The sequence below is a fragment of the Triticum urartu genome, chromosome 3A (assembly GCF_056163025.1).
Source record: "Triticum urartu cultivar PI428250 chromosome 3A, HENAU_Tu73, whole genome shotgun sequence".
Lineage (NCBI taxonomy): Eukaryota > Viridiplantae > Streptophyta > Magnoliopsida > Poales > Poaceae > Triticum > Triticum urartu.
In genome coordinates, this window is record NC_141875.1 from 277,176,147 (window position 1) to 277,196,123 (window position 19,977).

General features: G+C 45.4%; 2 protein-coding genes across 4 annotated transcripts in view; one reads left to right on the forward strand and one right to left on the reverse strand.

Annotated features, from left to right (window-relative positions):
• Positions 1-10,681: 10,681 nt before the first annotated feature.
• LOC147979448 (uncharacterized) lies at positions 10,682-16,447 on the reverse strand. Its single transcript, XM_087546915.1, has 12 exons — positions 16,153-16,447; positions 15,144-15,372; positions 14,304-14,733; positions 13,969-14,136; positions 13,667-13,867; positions 12,707-13,574; positions 12,376-12,601; positions 12,033-12,207; positions 11,831-11,929; positions 11,601-11,735; positions 11,089-11,410; positions 10,682-10,775 (listed from the first exon to the last, which is right to left on the reverse strand). Exons 6-11 carry the CDS (start codon positions 13,053-13,055, stop codon positions 11,192-11,194), a joined length of 1,203 nt encoding a protein of 400 aa, XP_087403041.1. The 5' UTR covers positions 13,056-13,574; positions 13,667-13,867; positions 13,969-14,136; positions 14,304-14,733; positions 15,144-15,372; positions 16,153-16,447; the 3' UTR covers positions 10,682-10,775; positions 11,089-11,191.
• A 168-nt stretch (positions 16,448-16,615) lies between these two features.
• LOC125543931 (metal transporter Nramp4) overlaps positions 16,616-19,977 on the forward strand; it is a 30,356-nt gene continuing 26,994 nt past the window's right edge. For 2 of the 3 annotated variants that reach the window (XM_048707434.2, XM_048707437.2), the window contains exons 1-5: positions 16,616-16,932; positions 17,325-17,403; positions 17,608-17,648; positions 17,734-17,812; positions 18,065-18,169. In XM_048707434.2, coding sequence (XP_048563391.1) covers positions 16,762-16,932; positions 17,325-17,403; positions 17,608-17,648; positions 17,734-17,812; positions 18,065-18,169 — 475 coding nt within the window. In that variant the 5' untranslated portion in view covers positions 16,616-16,761. The remainder of the gene's footprint in view (positions 16,933-17,324; positions 17,404-17,607; positions 17,649-17,733; positions 17,813-18,064; positions 18,170-19,977) is intronic. The other variant, XM_048707435.2, reaches the window with a different exon arrangement.

A 19,977-nucleotide genomic window follows, 5' to 3' on the forward strand; every position in this document is an offset into this window, starting at 1 on the left:
ATCCGGAAATGTTTAATCCCCACACAGGAAAGAAAAGGTAGAAATGACCACCGGAGGAGAACGGAGCGCCGGAATGCAAAACGGACAACGGGGAAAATGCTCGAATGCATGAGATGAACACGTATGCAAATGCAATGCACATGATGACATGATATGAGATGCATGACAAAGACAACAACACCATGGAGACAAAAACCCGAACCCGAGAAAATAAAATAACTTAACGCCGGAAACGGCAAGAGTTGGATTACATATTAGGAAAATCATATCCGGGGTGTTACAACACTCCACCACTATGAAAGGATCTCGTCTCGAGATCTAGGACTGAAAGAACGCCGGGTACTCAGAACGGAGGTGATCCTCGCGTTCCCAGGTGGCTTCACGGTCGGAATGGTGTGACCACTTGACTTTGAGGAATTTGATTGACTTGTTGCGAGTTTTGCGTTCAGTCTCTTCAAGAATAGCAACAGGGTGCTCACGATAAGAGAGATCTTCTTGGAGCTCAATGTCCTCGAAGTTGACGGTGCGGTCAGGAGTCTTGAAGCACTTTTGAAGCTGAGAGACATGGAACACGTCATGAACATTTGCAAAGTTTGAAGGAAGCTCGAGTTGATAGGCAAGATCGCCTCTCTTGCTGACGATCTTGAAAGGTCCCACGTATCTAGGGGCAAGCTTCCCTTTGATACCAAAGCGGCGAGTACCTTTCATAGGAGAGATGCGGAGGTAAACATGATCTCCGATCTTGAAAGCCAAATCACGGTGCTTACTATCATAGTAGCTCTTCTGGCGTGATTGGGCTGCTTTGAGGTTATCTCGAATGACTTTGCACATTTCCTCTGCCTCTGTGATTAAGTCATTACCCAAAAGCTGACGTTCACCGGTTTCAGACCAGTTGAGAGGGGTACGGCACTTCCTGCCATACAGAATTTCGAATGGGGCCTTGCCCGAACTTGCTTGAAAACTGTTGTTGTAGGAGAATTCAGCATATGGAAGACAATCCTCCCACTTCATGCCGAAGGAGATCACACAAGCCCTGAGCATATCTTCAAGAATCTGGTTGACACGCTCGACTTGGCTGCTAGTTTGAGGATGGAAAGCTGTGCTAAAGCGGATGTTGGTGCCCATGGCCTTCTGAAAAGAATCCCAAAACATGGAGGTAAAGATGCTGCCACGGTCTGAAGAGATCACTTGTGGAATACCGTGCAGAGAGACAATTCGAGAGGTATAGAGTTCCGCCAATTGAGCTGCAGTGATTGACTCTTTGATAGGTAGAAAGTGAGCCACTTTGGTGAGTTTGTCGATGACAACGAATATAGCATCATTGCCGCGTTTGGACTTTGGAAACCCAGTAACGAAGTCCATCTCAATGTGGTCAAACTTCCATTCTGGAATGGTAAGAGGTTGGACGAGACCCGCTGGCCTTTGGTGTTCTTCCTTCACTCTTCTGCAGACATCACATTCGTTCACGAACTGAGCAATCCGCACTTCATTCGAGTCCACCAATAAGCCTGCTTGAGGTCCTGATACATCTTCGTGCTCCCAGGGTGGATGGAGAGGAGAGAATTGTGAGCCTCGTTCATGATCACTTTACGAAGGTCACCTTTTGCACAACAATACGATCCTCGAAGAAGAGAGTATCCTTGTCATCAAGGCGGTAGCACTTGTACTTGGGTTGACTCTTGGCAATCCCAATCTTCACCTTCTTCACCATAGCATCAAGAAGCTGGGCTTGGCAAATCTGGTCTTCCAAGGTAGGAGAGACTTGAAGGTTGGCGAGGAAACCTTGAGGAACAACTTGCAAATTAAGTTTGCGGAAAGCTTCACAAAGCTCGGGTTGATAAGGCTTGAGAATCAGACTATTGCAGTAAGCCTTCCTGCTCAATGCGTCAGCAATCACATTGGCCTTGCCTGGAGTATACTCGATACTCAGATTATACTCTTGAATCATTTCGACCCATCGAGTTTACCTGAGGTTGAGATTAGGCTGAGTGAAGATGTACTTGAGACTCTTGTGGTCAGTGAAAATGTCCACTTTTCTTCCCAATAAGAGATGTCTCCAAGTCAAAAGAGCATGCACAACTGCCGCCAACTCGAGGTCATGAGTGGGGTAGTTCTTCTCATTGGGCTTCAACTGGCGAGAGGTATAAGCCACAACTTGCTTCTCTTGCATCAACACTGTGCCAAGACCTTGGAGAGAGGCATCACAAAAGACCTCGTACGGTTTGGATTCATCAGGCGGAGTCAGAACTGGAGCGGTGACCAATTTCTCTTTCAAAGTGTTGAAAGCGATGTCACATTCCGGAGACCAAACGTACTTGACGTGCTTCTGGAGAAGATTTGAGAGAGGCTTCGCGATCTTAGAAAAGTTTTCAACGAATCTTCGACAGTTGCTTGCGAGACCGAGGAAGCTACGGAGTTGCTTCACATTTTGAGGTGGTTCCCAATTCACAATTGCAGACACCTTCTCAAGATTCACCGCAATGCCCTTGGCAGAGATGATATGCCCAAGATAAAGAACCTCATCGAGCCAAAATTCGCACTTGGAGAACTTGGCGTAGAACTGGTGTTCCCTGAGCTTATCGAGTACCAAACGCAAGTGCTTGGCATGATCTTCCTTGTTCTTCGAAAAGACCAGAATGTCGTCAAGATAGACCAAAACGAAGTCATTGTTGTAGGCATTGAAGATGAAGTTCATCATGCGAGAGAACGTCGGAGGAGCATTGACGACGCCAAAAGACATGACAGTGTATTCATATGAACCATAGCTTGTCCTGAAAGCCGTCTTGGGAATATCTTGTTCACATATTCGAATCTGATGATAACCCATACGGAGATCAATCTTGGAGAATACTTGGGAACCTTTGAGTTGTTCGAACAGCTCGTTGATGTTGGGAAGTGGGTATTTGTTCTTGATGGTCTTCTTGTTCAATGGACGGTAATGAACACAAAGTCGGTCCGTTCCATCCTTCTTCTTCACAAAAAGAACACCACAACCCCACGGAGAAGAACTAGGCCGGATGAGACCCATTCTCTCTTGAATATCGAGTTGCTTCTTCAGCTCCTTCAACTCTTCAGGTCCGAGCTTGTAAGGACGCTTGCACACTGGTTCCGTACCAGGCTCAAGATCGATGACGAATTCAACTGGCCGGTGCGGAGGCATTCCTGGAAGCTCTTCTGGAAAGACGTCTTGATATTCGCAAACGACTGGAATTTGCAAGATAGCATCCAGTTCACCCTTCTCATTGAGAGAAAACAGACGGATGGTATCATCACGAGCGACAAAAACAATTACATCCTCAGATGAATGAGTCAATTGAATCTGCCTGGCTGCACAATCAAGATGCGCCTTGTGCTTAGAAAGCCAATCCATTCCGAGAATAAGATCAATATCCGAGTCACCAAGAACCGTTGGAGAAGATAGAAATTTGTAGTCACCCAAAGTGATAGTAACATCCGGAGCAATGGAGTTAGCATGCATGCGCCTACCGGGAGAGACAACTACTAATGGACTAGGCAAAATTTGCAAAGCCAAACCATGCTTAGATGTAAACGGTCTCGAGATGAAACAATGCGATGCACCCGTGTCAAAAAGAACTCTTGCAGGAATATCGTTAACAGGAAGGTTACCCATGATGACATCTGACGAGTCCTCTGCCTGAGCTGCATTCATCAAGTTAACCTTGGCGTGCTTGGGGTTATGCTTGACCACAGCTGTACTTGCCGATCTCACAGGAGGAGGAGGAGGAGGGAGACGCCTCTGATTGAAGCACTTGTTGGCATAGTGACCCTTCTGTTGGCACTTGTTGCACGTGACCTCTGAAAGCGGACGGTGATACGGAGCACTCGATCTTGGAGCTTGAGACGAAGTCTTGTTCTGAAAGCCAGGGTTGGGTGGGTGGGAAGATCCACTGCCACCTTTGCTCTTCTGATACGGCTGACGGAACGGAGGAGGAGGAAGCCAATACTTCTGCTGCTTGGCCACTTGAGTAGAGGAAGAAGGAGTAGCATCTCAGACTCGCTTCTTGGAAGCATCACACCTCAGTTGAGCAGCCTCTTGCTTCAATGCCATGTTGTAGAACTCATCGTACCTCAAGGGCTCAAAGAGAACAAGAGCTAGCTGGATTTCTTCTCTAAGACCACCCTTGAACTAGTATATCATGCTCTTATCATCAGGGACGTCCTGCTTAGCAAAGCGGGCGAGCTTCTGGAACAACTTGTTGTAGTCATAGACAGACAAAGAGCCTTGCTTCAGGATGCGGAATTCCTCACGCTTGCTTTCAACCATGCTCTGAGGAATAATGAGCTTTGAAATCTTGACGGAATTCATCCCAGGTAATCTCACGGCCTCCTCTGGAATCCTTATACTGCTGGAACCATTCTGCAGCTTGGTCTTTGAGTTGGAAGGAAGCGAACTTGACAAAGTCCTCAGGCCTGACGTTACTGGACTCGAAATGCTTGCACAGATCCACGAGCCAATCGTCAGCATCAGTTGCCTCAACACAATTGCTGAAAGTCTTTGGCCCGTTAGCAAGGAACTGGTTGAGTGTAGCAAAGTGATTCTTATTGTTGCCTTGGTTCGCTTGATTGCGCTCTTGAAGAATTTGCATGATCAACTGCGTGTTTGCATTGGTTGCGGCCATCACAGCTTGCCATGCCTCCGGAGGAGGTGGAGGTGGTGGCGGATCCTGATTCTGATTCTGATTCTGATTCTGATTGGTGCTCTTAGCGGGATCCATCCTAAAGAGGGTGACAACCGTTAGCACATTTTCAGATAAGATGAAGCTGAATCCAACGGAATGAAAATTGCAACATAAAGTCTTCACATCCGAACAAAATGAACGAATGCATTCCACTTGAAATGGTCACATATCCATAAATTGAGAAGCCACTTAGAATTTAGGTAGAGGAATAAATCAACAAGGTACGGATCAAGAACAAATACTCGGTAAGAAATCCCAATCTCAAACCAAATATCCGTGGAAGAAGAACTAGAGCTACAAGAATTCTCACCTATGAAACTCCCGAACCTTTCCGGTTATGCAATCAGGTGTTGGGGATACATGGGAAGCATAATATCTCATCCAAATCTAGCAAATCCTACATCCAGCTGTATCCATCCTTCAACACATAACCGAGAAAAACTTCGGAAACCATCTACCTCAACCTTCGAAAAGCATCCGTTATACAAGTTATGGCGATACTCCCGAACTCCCGCCCCAGTACTGGGTGGCGTCGAGGTTATCTCACCAACGAACTGCATAAAAGAGATTTTCGATGTCGGCGTACTAAACTCAGGTATTCCAGAACTGCAACGATAAAATAGTGACGACAACACCTCGGAGCTCAACTCCCCGGGACACTGCCACAACCCCTAAAGATAGGAGGCACCAAGAACAATGTTCAAGTCACAAAACCATCGGGACGATTCCAAGATACCCGCGTGATCCTAAATTTTTTTAGTGAAATTTGAGAAGAGAAGAGTCAAAACACTACGTCAGGATGCCTTACCAGAGCGATGAGGAGACCGGGGAGTAAAAAGAATTCCTAAACTCTCCGATATATAATTCCTAAAAGACTCAAAACATTTTTCTAGACTCAACAACGGCTGCTAAAAACGATCAAACAGTGGGGGCTCCTAAGGTCGGGGAAGGCTCTGATTACCAACTTGTAACGCCCTCGATGCGGCTATAGCTCCCACGTGTCGAGGCACGACTTAGAGGCATGACCGCATTGAAAGCAATGTGGCAAGTTAGGAAATCTTCACAACATCCCATGTAATATAGATAATAAAAGGGGAGAAACATAGTTGGCTTACACTCGCCACGTCAATCAAAGTACATAAATAGCATTACAACATTCAAACACTCATGGCCCGACTACGGCGCCAAAATAAAAGAACAACCCAACATGCGACAAGGTCCCGATCACCCCAACTGGGCACCACTACTGATCATCAGGGAAAGACACGTAGTATCAGCGTGAGTCCTCGTCGAACTCCCACTTGAGCTCAAGCACGTCATCTGGAACGGAATCCTCAGGCCCTGCGTCTGGTTTGGAAGTAATCTGTGAGCCACAGGGACTCAGCAAATCCCGATAGGAACTGCACATATCTCGTTCTCAGGGCACACTCAGATTGTCTTAGGTACGGGTAGGCCAGCCCAAAGTTTCCCCTGGTGGCCACCGGCAGCTGACAGGTGGACCAACACTCAGAGGAGCACTGGCCCGGGGAGGGGGGGGTTTAAAACAAGATGACCCTCGGGCTCCGGAAACCCAAGGGAAAAAGAGGCTAGGTGGCAAATGGTAAAACCAAGGTTGGGCATTGCTGGAAAAGCTTTAATCAAGGCGAACTATCAAGGGGTTCCCATTGTAACCCAACCGCGTAAGGAACGCAAAATCCGGGAACATAACACCGATATGACGGAAACTAGGGCGGCAAGAGTGGAACAAAACACAAGGCGAGAGGCCGAGCCTTCCACCCTTTACCAAGTATATAGATGCATTAAGATAACAAGGCAATATAATGATATCCCAACAAGTAAAATAATGTTCCAACAAGGAACGGTCTCCAATCTTCACCTGCAACTAGCAACGCTATAAGAGGGGCTGAGCAAAGTGGTAACATAGTCAATCAACGGTTTGCTAGGACATGGTGGGTTAGAGGTTTGACATGGCAATTTGGGAGGCATGATAAGCAAATGGTAGGCATCGTAGCATAGGCATAGAAAAAGAGCGAGCATCTAGCAAAGCAAAGATAGTAGTGATTTCGAGGGTACGATCATCTTGCCTGCAAAGTTGTCAGAGTTGACTGGATCCTCGAAAGCAAACTCAACGGGCTCCTCGTTAGCAAACTTGTCTCCCGGCTCTACCCAAAAAAGACAAACAAGCAACAAGGACACAATCAACCACGTGCAAAGCTCAAACAATATGATGCAAAGATGGTATGCTATGCGGGATGCGATATGTGATGCATATGCAAGATTTGACAAGGAATGAATGATCCTGGCCTCAACTTGGAAATCCAAGTGTGCCACTGGAAAGGTGGGATGAAATCGCTTGAAAACGATATAAAAATCACCGGAATCGGAGTTACGGTTTGGAAAAGGCAAGCGATTCAAATATGACACCGTTCTGCGATATACAGCAAGTAGCCATCTAAATGCAACAAGGTGAACATGCTACAGCACCCAAACATGGCAACAAAATACATGGCAGGGATCCATTCATGATGCTTAACAAAAGATGAACACTGAGCTACGACCAATTCATCCATTAACAGGTTCAAACAAGCATGGCAAAAATGCATTTGACAAACAGATTTCAGACTTAGTGAAATTAACACTTGTCTGGAATTTCAGATCAGGTAGCACACTTTGGAGCATGAAAACTATATGCTACAGGACCTGAACATGACAAAGCAAAGCCTAGCATGGAGATACTCAAAGAGCTTACAAAAGTACCTTAGTGACCATGAGCCAAAAGGGATCAGAAAATACATTTTCAAGCATGTGAACATGGCAAAAACATAATCAGTTCTCAGACTTGGTGAAAAACTGGAGCATGCAAATCAGATATCAAGTAGGCATGTTTACGAGCTCGATGCACTCACTACAGAGCAAGTCATGACAATCTAAGCATACACCCATCAAGAATACACATTATACAAGCTAGACATGGCAAGAACAATAACATAGCATGCAAGGATCAACTACAACATCCTCGGCAAAATCGCTAACAAGTAGACAATCTGCCCAGATTCACGAAATAGCAAAAGTAGAGCTCGATTGACTCAAGCTAGGGTGCTCCATAATTGCAAACAAAGATATGTATGGATAGAGCGCTACAAGATTAGCAAAACATCCTTACTGATCATCCTCAAAAGAGGCACGGATCACTAGGAAACAACATGAACATATGGCATAATGAGATAAACAGTCCAAGGACTTAGTGGAATTGCTAAGCCCCTGAAATCAGCATTAACGAATGTACCACTTTGCAAGGTTGTGCTAGTCACCACACACATCACAAAAATACATGGGTTACACCTCTGAATAGATGGCAAAACATATAACAAAACACATGTAGAGCTCAGGGGCATATCATGCACACAATAATCATGGCAAAAATGACAAATATCTAATTGGAGCAGCAGATCTGACAATTATCTCAAATAGCACTCTTCCAACAGCATTTCGGGCATCAAGATGAACTCAAATGAAAATGATGCAATGATATGAAATGATGTGCTCTCTGAGACGAACATTTTGATATGCTATATGCCCAAAACGGAGCTACGGATGCGGAGTTACGATGCGATGAACAAGGGCAAAATATTAGGGTTTCGGGCAAAAAGTCAACCCTGAGATCTGGATCTAGATCCAGCCGGCACGGATCCTGAGGATCATCGGAGTTCCTGTTCGCCGGAGTGGACGTGCTCGTCGGAGATGTCGGGGCGGCCGGATCCGGACAGTGAGGAGGCGACCCGCCGGACGGAGCTCGCCGGAGCGGGCTCGGCGACCGGGGCGGCGGGGCGACGTCCGGAGCGAGGGGCCGGCGGCGTGAGCTTGCGGCAGCGTGGCGGCAACCTGCGGCGCCGGCCGGCGAGTGCGGCGGTGAGGCGGCGCCGAGAGGAAGGAGGAAAGCCCCGGGCGGCGGCGGGAGCAACCCGGGCCGGGAGGGTCGCGCGCGGGCTCTCCGGGCCGGCGCGGTTGGTGGAGGCGGCGGCGACACGTGGCGGCCCATGGGTGGTCGCGGCGGACGTGTCCGGCGGCCGGCGGACGTGTCCGGCCGCGCGGAGAGGGTGGATCTAGGGTTTTGGGCGAGGGAATCCGCGAATTTTGAGGAGGGGGTCTATATATAGGCATAGGAGGAGCTAGGAGAGTCCAAATGAGGTGCGGTTTTCGGCCACGCGATCGTGATCGAACGCTCTAGATGATGGAGAGGGTTTTGGTGGGTTTTGGGCCAACTTGGATGGGTGTTGGGCTGCAACGCACACGAGGCCTTTTCGGTCCCTCGGTTAACCGTTGGAGCATCAAACGAAGTCCAAATGGTACGAAACTTGACAGGCGGTCTACCGGTAGTAAACCAAGGCCGCTTGGCAAGTCTCGGTCCAATCCAGAAATGTTTAATCCCCACACACGAAAGAAAAGTTAGAAATGACCACCGGAGGAGAACGGAGCGCCGGAATGCAAAACGGACAACGGGGAAAATGCTCGAATGCATGAGATGAACACGTATGCAAATGCAATGCACATGATGACATGATATGAGATGCATGACAAAGACAACAACACACGGAGACAAAAACCCGAACCCGAGAAAATAAAATAACTTAACGCCGAAAACGGCAAGAGTTGGATTACATATTAGGAAAATCATATCCGGGGTGTTACAGTCCATGCCGGGAAGCCAGAGAATAAGGCCGATACTAGCAGTGCTTCGGAAGCAATCTCAACGGAACAACACTCATCTAGCAAAGAGTCTTGGTTTGAAATGGATGTCGCAAACAAGCGTCAGAAAAATAGATTGGTGCATCATGATTGCAAAGCACACTTAATAGTTGGGCTGAGGGGTGATAAATGGGTTGTTTCATATTTTTTTTGCAGAGCATACACACCCTCTGATGCCACAGCCAGAGCGTGTACGGTTCTACCGCTCACACCGCAACATTCTGCAAGAAAATTTGGATCTCATATTGACAATGCATGATGTTAACTTCTCCACATCATAATGCATGGGAATGCTTGGGAGGGTTCGTGGTGGGGACCGGAGGATACTGCCATATGTCAAGAGGGATGTTACAAATGTTCGGTCCAAGCTGCGGCAAACCATAAATCTCCGGGGCATGGACATGACAGTTGCATACTTTGAGAGGCGGCAAGATGAGAATCCTGAATTCTACTTTGCAAAAACAGTTGATGAGGAAACAAACTCTGTCATGGGGCTATTTTGGGTTGATGGGAGGACAAGGGCATTGTACCCTAAGTACAAAGATTGCATCTTCTTTGACACCACCTTTTGCACAAATAGGTATAACATGTCGTTTGCTCCGATTGTCGGCGTCAACAACCATTTGCAGACAATTTTGCTGGGGTGTGCTTTGCTTCCGAATGAACAGATTGAAACTTTCAAGTGGGTGTTCCAGCATTTTTTGATTGCGATGAACAATGAACACCCATTGAACATCATGACAGACCAGGACAAGGCAATGGAAACAGCCATTTCTGAAGCCTTACCAAATACAGTGCATAGATGTTGCAAATGGCATGTCCAGCGGAAAGCGAGGGAGAAGTTGGGTAGAATACTCAGCAGGGATGAAGTTTTTGAACAAGCTTTCTACACATGCATCAACGATCCGGACATGGTTGATGAGTTTGAGGAGAACTGGAAGCACATGATACATTGCTTTGAATTGGAAGATAATAGACACATTTGCAACATGTGGCGGACTCGGCATACCTGGGCTCCAACATACATCCGGAAATGCTTCTTCCCCTTCACAAGCACTACAGGTAGGTCGGAGGGCCTCAACTCTTACTTCAAGACATTCATCAATCCTCAAGAGTCGGTTTGGAAATTTGTGCAGCAGTATGAGGTGCTCCAGGAGACAATGCTAGATCGTGAGGACAACCAGGCTTTCATTGGTGAAGCAACAACGGCACCTCTTTACTCGAGATACAACATTGAGCGTCAGGTAGTGAACTTCTACACCCGGGCAGTTTTTGGCAAGTTTCAATCAGAAGTGATTGCATCGACGGGATATGTAATCAACCAGGTCCCTGCAATTCACAATGGAAGCATGAACTTTGAACTTTTCTCAAATTACTATGAGGACCCAAAAATATTTAAAGTAAATGTTGAGATGTCAGATGAGAAGTTTGAGTGCAGTTGCAGTTGTTTTGAGATGAATGGAATTATATGTGCACACATCATTAGAGTGATGACTCATCTAAATGTGCAGACCATCCCACAACGCTATTTGCTAGAGAGGTGGTCTGAAAAAGCAACAACACCAACAGGCAACCAGCTTCTGGATTTTGGACTCCCATCGAACAATACCCTCAAGTACAACTCACTCTGCAGGAAACTTACTTGGTTGGCCTCACAAGCTTGCAGCAATGACTTTGCATACAACCTGCTAAATGATGCAGCAAATCAGCTTGAGCCTGTTATAGATGCAGCAAAAAGAGGGGAACTACCAGAGCAGCAGGAAGAACATCAACAGCAAATGCCGCAGCAACCAGTAGAAACTCAAAAGGTGCCAAGTCGGCAGCGACAAAAAGCCAATCCAACAAAGCAACAAGGTCAAGCCACCAACCCGGCTCCACGACATGAACAAACGGCTGATCCGCCTGCTGCACAACCGGGCGCCATGCTTCAAAACCCAGCGCGTGTTCCAAAAAAGGTCGACCAACTGAAAAGGAGAGGAGGAGGAAGACTCTGCTTGAGCAACGAGAGGATGCACACAAGAATAAGGCTAGACAAGAGGAGAAGAAAGAGGAAAAGAAGAAGAGAAGAAATTGTTGATAAAAAAATGATCCATAAGTATTCCAGGGGGGAGGGGGACATTGTTGATAAAACAACATGAGCATATAATTCCTTACCATATTGCTAGTTGCCTTGTGCAGCAGTTGCACATCTTTGCTGTTCTTTATTGGGTTGAAAATGTTGAATTGCTTCATTGCCAAGTTTGCAACAACTACAGCCCAGTGCCTCTTCTGGACAACTATAAAGAAAAGCTGCAAATGGAACAACTGTGAGGTTACAAAAAAGCTGCGACAAAAAGAAATGAAATAACAATATGTAAACTAAACAGAGAAAAGAAATATCATACTAGATCGCAACTTGATATGTTGCTGCTCTCACAGGCCATCCTAAACTTCCTTTCACACAGTTTAGGATCAAAAACTTCGGGCTCAGCAGCCAGTTGACCCTGAAAACCCAGAAACAACAACGGAAAAAGAAAGTAAAAATGATGATGCAAAAAGAAATGATATATGAAAATTGAGAAGATGCTATGGAATATGTCCACTAACACTCATAAAAACTGAGAATGCAAACTTCTTCGGCTTCTTCCTGCTGCAACTTTGCTCCATGTTGAAAGTTTTGAGGTAGAGAGTCATGACCTCATTGTCAATCTCGGCTCGTGGCTTTAGCGAGGCATGGAAATTCTGAAGGGAGGTGTGGAAGCCATCTATTTCAATGAAAGCAGGGTTGCATATTCAATACATAAAAAGTGATGCATTAGCTACAGTATATGATGGAGAGAGAAGTTTTCACATCAAACCAAAAAATATAGTTTGAATCAGAAACATAAACAACTATGAAATCTCCATGAGCATGTTATGAAAAAAAGAAAAAAGAAAAAGCCAAAACACTCACAGAGATTCGCCTTCCTTTGGTTTCCTTAACTTGTATCTGTTCATAACATACTGCTGATGTAAAGCGTCCCCGGTTGCATCAATCTTGATCTTCTTCATCTTCAGAACCCCATCAGGTGACTGGGCAGCCCTTTTCTTCTTCTTGACAGCCTTCTTCGAAGCACAACTTGGCCCACTGCTGGAATCAACATTTGGTGTTCCAAATCCAGAGATAGTTGAATTACCTTGCATCAAGACACATAACAAAAAAGAAAAATAAAGGTTAGATATGAAGCTTCAAACCGAAGAAACAAGAAAAAAAAGAGGAAGAAATAGCATGTAAAACACACCTAAAGACCCAACAGTTGCTGCGGTGACAACAGGAGATGCATCAAAGATAGGCTTGTTGATCTCATTTGAGGTGGAAACTTTTGGATCGCTGTCAAAAGGAGAAGAAGAGATGTCTGTTGCAATTGGATGTGCAATCTTATTCACATTAGCCCTAGCTGCCTCTGGCGTTTTGTCAAATGTAGGCCCCGCTGAATCCGAGTGCATCGCAGCAGAGGGAGTGGCAACTGCATATGGGATCTTTGAAGATTTAGGTGGCACTTCCTGGTCAAACCACTCGTAGTCTTCGCTCCCAACTGGAAAAAGGTCACACGATGGGCCATCATCCCATTCCATTGCAGCGGCTTCCATTGCTTTCAGTGTGCCCTGTGATAGGATAACTGTGCCATCATTGGCAGCAACGCCCTCAGCATCCTTGCCATGGTTGACACGTGGACTTGCTGCTGCATCAACCTCTATTGAAACATCCTGCTGTGCAACCTCCTATTCAACCTCCTTTCCCAAGTCTAAAGGCCCCTTGCCGACTTGAGCGCAACTCTGCCCTTGTTTCAACACGGTATCACCAGCACCTTCGAAGCTAGGAGTCCTGGGGCCAGCTGACACTTGCCTTTCCACTTCAGGTTGTTGAGCGGAGGCACTGGTATTAGGCGCGGATGCTGTGTTGCTTCCACCTGCAACGAATGTTACATCTCCTCCGCCCTTATCCTCCTTCCTCCTTGACTTGCTCGAATGAACTTCAACCAAAAGCTCCCCCACCCTCTTACAGAACAATGACTGAAAAACCTTCCCAACAGAATTCAGAGTGCTCTTCAACCCCACTTCATGCAGATTCTTGTGCTTCTCATATATTTGTTGCATATGCTCCGGGATCTGCTCCAAAGCATAAAACACAATGAGGTCCTGGAAACAAGAAGAAAAAGAAATAGACAGAAAAGAAGTGATGATGAGTGGGAAATATGCACCTCCAAGTCTGCACTTGAAGGCAGTGGGTGCAGCTACTCATCTAGTGAGCCGCATACATCGCCGCCTAAGTCATTATCGTCCGTGTTGTGTGCTCTTGTTGCATCGGGGGGAGGAGCTGCTAACCCATGCGGTTTCTTCTAACAATCAACATTGATGTGGGATCCCTCTGTTGCATATGGGGTGTTTGACAAAAGGTGAAGCTGCAAACAACCAAGAAAAGATTGAATCGTGGAAATAACAGGGCGTAAACAAAGAAAGGATTGAAACATGTGTAACCAAGAAAAGATGGATGTCATCTTACATTGCGTTTCCCAAATTCAACCTTGTGGAGGGAAAGCTTGTTTCTATCAAGTTCTGCAACGATTTTGAAGTCATCAGTGCTGACAAAGCATGCCCTAGGAAGAGTCCGATTGAATGTGTGCAGACCAGCCAGAGTCCTAGGAATGTCCAAGAAGTCCATGTATATTACCTGCATTATTGATGATTTTGAAGCATCAAGAAAGAAAGGAGCTGAAAATACTATTGTACATGGCCTAAATGCAAAAGTCAGATATGGGGAACACATCAAAAAAAGAAGAAGATAAAAATGAACTTTCACAACAAAAAATAAAGTGTAAAAAGTAAAAATGGGCATACCGCAAACATTGGTAGACACCCTCCAATCCAGAACCCACCTAGTCCAGACTTCCTCTTTTGTTGGTACTTCTTCACCTCTCTCATAGCAACACCCAATACATGCTCATCCCAAGAAAACTCATTCAACTTATCGATATCCATCAAGCTAGGAAGGTACTCTATCGGTATCATATTCCCAGTGCCAGGGGTTAGCACAAGACCAAGTGAAAGTAAAACCCAAGACCTCTGAATGGTAACAACATCGTTGTTGCTCGCCTCACAAAGCACACTGATGCAACGGTTGATTGGAGCCCTGCTCCCAGATCAGTAAATGTTGCGCAGCTCGTGTGGCTCGTTCCTCTTCAGCACCTCCACTGGCCTGCTCCCGCATGGGATGTTAAAATTTTTGGGCACCATGTCTCTTGTAAAATGTATAGTCTTCAATTTATGGCTGAAAAACATAAACAAAGAAGTTTAACAAAAAAATAGTTGTGAGATCAACCCAATGCAAAATAGTGACATACAGAAGCTCTGCTGCACTAAACTAATGCAAGATCCATATGGCTCTGCTGCACTATTACACAAAGTTCAGTTACAGAAGCAACAGAACTAAAAACACTACTCAAAATCCTGTCGTGTGCACTGAAGATGAAAAAAATACACAAAAATGTAACTATTACACAACAAATCAGAAAATGTCGTAATTTGCTAACTCAAACAATGTAGAGCATTCATGCCGTTGCACTGAAAACAAAGTAAACTATGATGTTGCTAGCTCAAACAATTTAGACTATGGTGTTGCTGAATCAAAAATAACACACTTGCCAACAAAAAACCATGAAAACAAAAACAAGGGTGTACCTGAACATGCTCCTTTCAGGATCAATTTTCATGATCAACCAATCCATGAAATCAGCTGGGACGGAGAAAGATCCAATATTGAGCAGAGAACCGAAATAACCCCCATTTATAACTACCCACTTATCATCATGATTTCAAGAGCGTTTTCCCAATCGAATGTAAACGAGACGCAGAAAATCGTGAAGCAAAAGACCCATTAGTAGGTGCTTCATCATCCATTGGAGGATCGCTGTGGAAAAAGTAAAAAAGGAAAATCATTAGATAACAAAATTTGCTATGAAACATCAGCAACAACATCAAAAAAATGCACAACACTGCATTCAGTTGCTCAAACACACACCAAAATGCATCAGTTGCACACATCACTGCATCTCATGACCGAACAAAAAAACTCAAACCTATCAATCTTCATCATGGAAGCATGTTCTGAATAAATGCCTGGCATAACAGCCTACTATCCATCTACTATCATAACCTATGAAATGATCTCTGAACCATGATCTAAAAAAAGCATGCTAAATTAGATGTTGTATATACATGAAAAGAATTAAAACTACTATGTAGTGTGATGTTGCTGCATTGAATCATAACTACAAAAAGTTACACCATTTCTTGACAGTAGCACCACCCCTGAACCCACCCCCTCACCTGTCTTTGGCACACTGACAGCAGCACGAAACCTAAAAACACCCTCCAAAATCCATCCCACCCAAACTCCATCAACCATATTGATGTTTCCTATGAAGCACGAAGAAACACCAACATCGCCCCCCTACTGATGCAAATGTATCAGCTCTCACTCCATCAACCCACCCTCGCAGCAGATCCGGACGAGCCTCACCGCACAAATCACACACCTCCCACCCCCTCCCCCCACAACAGATCCAACGACACATGAGCTCAATCAACCACCATCATGCCCCAGAACCAAAAAACCTCCAAAAATCCCCTCTATGAACCCTAACGCAACACTATGGAGAGGAAAAATGGAGGGGCTTCGATTGCTTACTTCGCCGGAGGAGCAGTCCATCGCTTCTGTTGGGTCTGCGCGAGGGACTTCCCTCCCTGCAACCTTCGGCGCCGCCGCCTGCCCACCTTGCACCCGAGAAGATCGTCGCATCCAGTCTGAATCTCGTCCGACGCGCACGGAGAAGGAAAGGGAAGAAGGCCGAGAGAAGCAGACACAGATGCGAGATCGGGATGTTGCAATTATTGCTCAGGTGGGAGCTCAGGTACGACCTGGTCCACTCGCGTTCCACGCGCAACCAGAAGCGTTCGATCTGTCCCGATCGGACGGCGCGCGAGGCGGTTTTCTTTCGCCAGAAATCATCCGGATTAAGTTAAACGTTTTCCATGTCCGAAACAACAGCGATCACGGCATTATACTAGACTAGAGGAGCTGCCTGCCCGAGAGACGACCTTGATCTTAGATGCGTGCCCACCGAATTCATCCATATCGCATTATATATGTACATCTTTGTGTAAACAAAACGGAGAGTTGACCTTGAGTGCAGCTTGCATCTGGGATTGGAATGGATACAAAGCCAGCCTCGATGAGAAAAGTCAAAGTCAAGCCTATGTTAGCACACGGAGTGCATCCGAGAAGACGAGAAGAGAAATGGAAGAGAGGGGAAGCATCGGAAGGGACCGAGGGCAGCAGCAGGACGGGAATGGGAGGGCCGTGGCCATCGCCGACGGCGACGTGATAGAGATGGAGGCAGCGGCAGCGTCGACGGTCGCTTCTTCTGGGCAACAAGGCGATGATGCGGCCGGCGGCGTCCACGTCCAGGTACTGTTCGCTCCCCATCGCTCCCCTATGCGGTTTCTCTGACGGATAATTAGTGATTTTCTTTAGTTATTATCTGATGGATAATTCCTTTGGATTTGTAATGTTTTTCTTGCTGGCAGAGGCGCGCTAATTAGTGATCAATTAGTTCTCTGACGGATAGTTTATTCATTTTTGTGTAGTCTCATTTGACGATAGGCAGAAGGCCTTCGGTTTTGCGAATTTGAGTCGTTAGTTTTTTTATACCGAAAAGGCTTTCGCCCCGTTCTATATATAAAGCAACGATCAACAACATGGAAACTCTGCCGAATGTTTCAGGTGGAATTGAATTTAGACGTTAGTGATGCAGTACACAAAATAAACTAAACTTTGCGTTCACTTGTACTATTGAGCAGGGGCCTAGGTGGAAGAGATTTCTAGCATACGTTGGACCAGGATTTCTCATCTCCATGGCTTACCTGGATCCTAGCAACTGTAAGCCCAACCAGCCTTGTCTCCTTCCGTCGTCTCTCCATTGGACTTTAAAATGTTCTCATGTTTATGCCAACTTATCTTGCTAAAAAGATGATGAACAGATGTAATTCATCGCCACTAAACAATATGAAAACACTACTGTATATTTCCTTTCCATTGTTTGTTTATTGCATTCTGACAGTTTAAACTTTGCAAAACCAACAGTGCAAACTGATTTGCAGGCTGGATACAGTCACAGATATGAGGTATAAATAAATTATCCAAAATGTTAAAACTATTTCACCCGTCGTGCTGGAATAACTGGGGCCTGAACATTGTAATTTCTTTCAGTTATTATGGGTACTCTTATTAGGGTTCATCTTTGTGTTGATTATTCAGTCGTTGGCAGCAAAGCTTGGCATCGTTACAGGTGAGATAGTCAATGTGCTCTTGATGCAAAATTATACTGTTTTGTACTCCCTCCGTTCCTAAATACTTGTCTTTCTAGACATTTCAAATGACTACTACATACGGATGTATGTAGACATATTTTAGAGTGTAGATTCACTCATTTTGCTCCGTATGTAGTCACTTGTTGAAATGCCTAGAAAGACAAGTATTTAGGAACGGAGGGAGTATTTAGTATGAAGCTTAGCATATATTTTCACATAATCTACTTTAGGAAGGCACCTCGCGGAGCTGTGTATGAGTGAATACCCCAAGCCTGTCAGGTACGGCCTATGGTTTTTCGCCGAGCTAGGTGTGATTGCTGCCACTATACCAGGAGGTATTGAATTTAGTGTTCCTAGTTTTTCCTTCTGTTTTTTAACTTGTAAAATTATATTTACTTACTGCCCCCTCATTTTCAGTTTATTAAGCTCATCGGTTTATGTTGACTTATAGGAGTAATTGTTAGGCGATAGTTCGAAAGCGATATTCCCCCTTTTGCATTCAATCCACACGGTAGGTACTCACGTGAAAGGGATAGGTAAACTATAGCATAAGGGCAACTCTAACCGACCCTAATAAAGGAGGATCCGGCCGAGTAAACCCTTACTGGAGTATTTTTACTCCACTAAGTTTTGGCAGGACCTAACCGATCCCCTATATATAACGGAGTAATTTTTGTTTTTTCTAAACTTTTGCAATTCTAGTATACATTGCAACTACATATTAGCACACGTATAGAAACTGAATGTTCAACCAAATCACGAATATAGTTTACAAACCAAATGCAAAGTTTACAAACCGAATTATTCAAATTTAAACACGTCGAATGGTCCAATGTAGCAAATAACATGTGACAGAACAACTAGGAAGCGCTATGACATTGCCAGTGATGTTCAATAATATCATCTTGGAGCTGAGCATGAACTTGTCGGTTCTCGATCTTGCGATGCTCTTCAAGGAATGTCAGGATCCTATTTGGATCATACTCTGGTTCAATCGGAGTCCCGTTGATGATGTACCGAAAGTTCTCAGGCATCTCCCTCTCGTCTTCGATGATCATGTTATGCAATATGATGCAACAAGTCATGATCTACCATAGAACCTTGAAGCTCCAGTACTTGGCAGGGCCACGAACAATTGCAAAGCGCTTCTGGAGCACACCTAAGGCTCTCTCCACATCTTTCCTAGCAGCCTCTTGACATTGGGTAAAGTGAATATTTTTGTTACCTTTTGGACGCGGAATTGTTTTGACTAATGCAGCCCATGGTGGATAGTTGCTATCCGCAAGGTAGTAATCCATCGAGTAGTTGTGCCCATTGACCGAGTAGTTGCAAGCAGGAGCATCTCTTGTAATAAGCCTAGAAAACAGTGCTGATCTTGACAGCACATTCAAGTCATTGTGAGAGCCAGACAAACCAAAGAATGAATGCCATATCCAAAGATCCTTCGATGCAACTGCCTCAAGAATGATCGTTGGATCGTTGCAGTGGCCTTTGTACTGACCCTTCCACTCTGCAGGACAATTTTTCCATGTCCAGTGCATACAGTCAAGTGATCCAAGCATCCCTGGCCATCCTCTTTCTTCACTCTCGGTCATCAGCCTCTGGGTGTCTTCCTCGGTGGGTGCTCTCAAGTACTCGGGTCCAAAAACATCGATCACTGCTTTAGTGAACCTTCGAACAGCCTCCAAGATTGTGTCTTCAGCAATGCGGACATAGTCGCCAACGGCATCGGCTGAACACCCATATGCCAAGACTCGAACAACCGCAACACACTTCGTTAGAGGATTTGCACTCATCTCTCCACTTGCATTTCTCCGGAGCTTGAACCAGTCATCATACTTCTCAACGGCTTTTGCAATCGTTAGAAAAAGACTTCTGTGCGTCCGAAAGTGCCGACGAAAGTACTTCCCTGGATAGGTTGGCTTCGAAGTAAAATAGTCCCTCATGATCTTGGCATGACCCTCTGCTCTATCACGTTTGATGTGCATGCGGCCAAACCGCGATCCCCTCCTAGGGCGCCGAATATCATCATTGAAAATCATGCCTAAAAGGGTTTCAAAGTCTTCGTCGTCTTCTTCCTCTTCGGATGACGACGAGTCTTCGAAGACCATCTCCCTCAACCTCTTCATCTACAATTCAAACG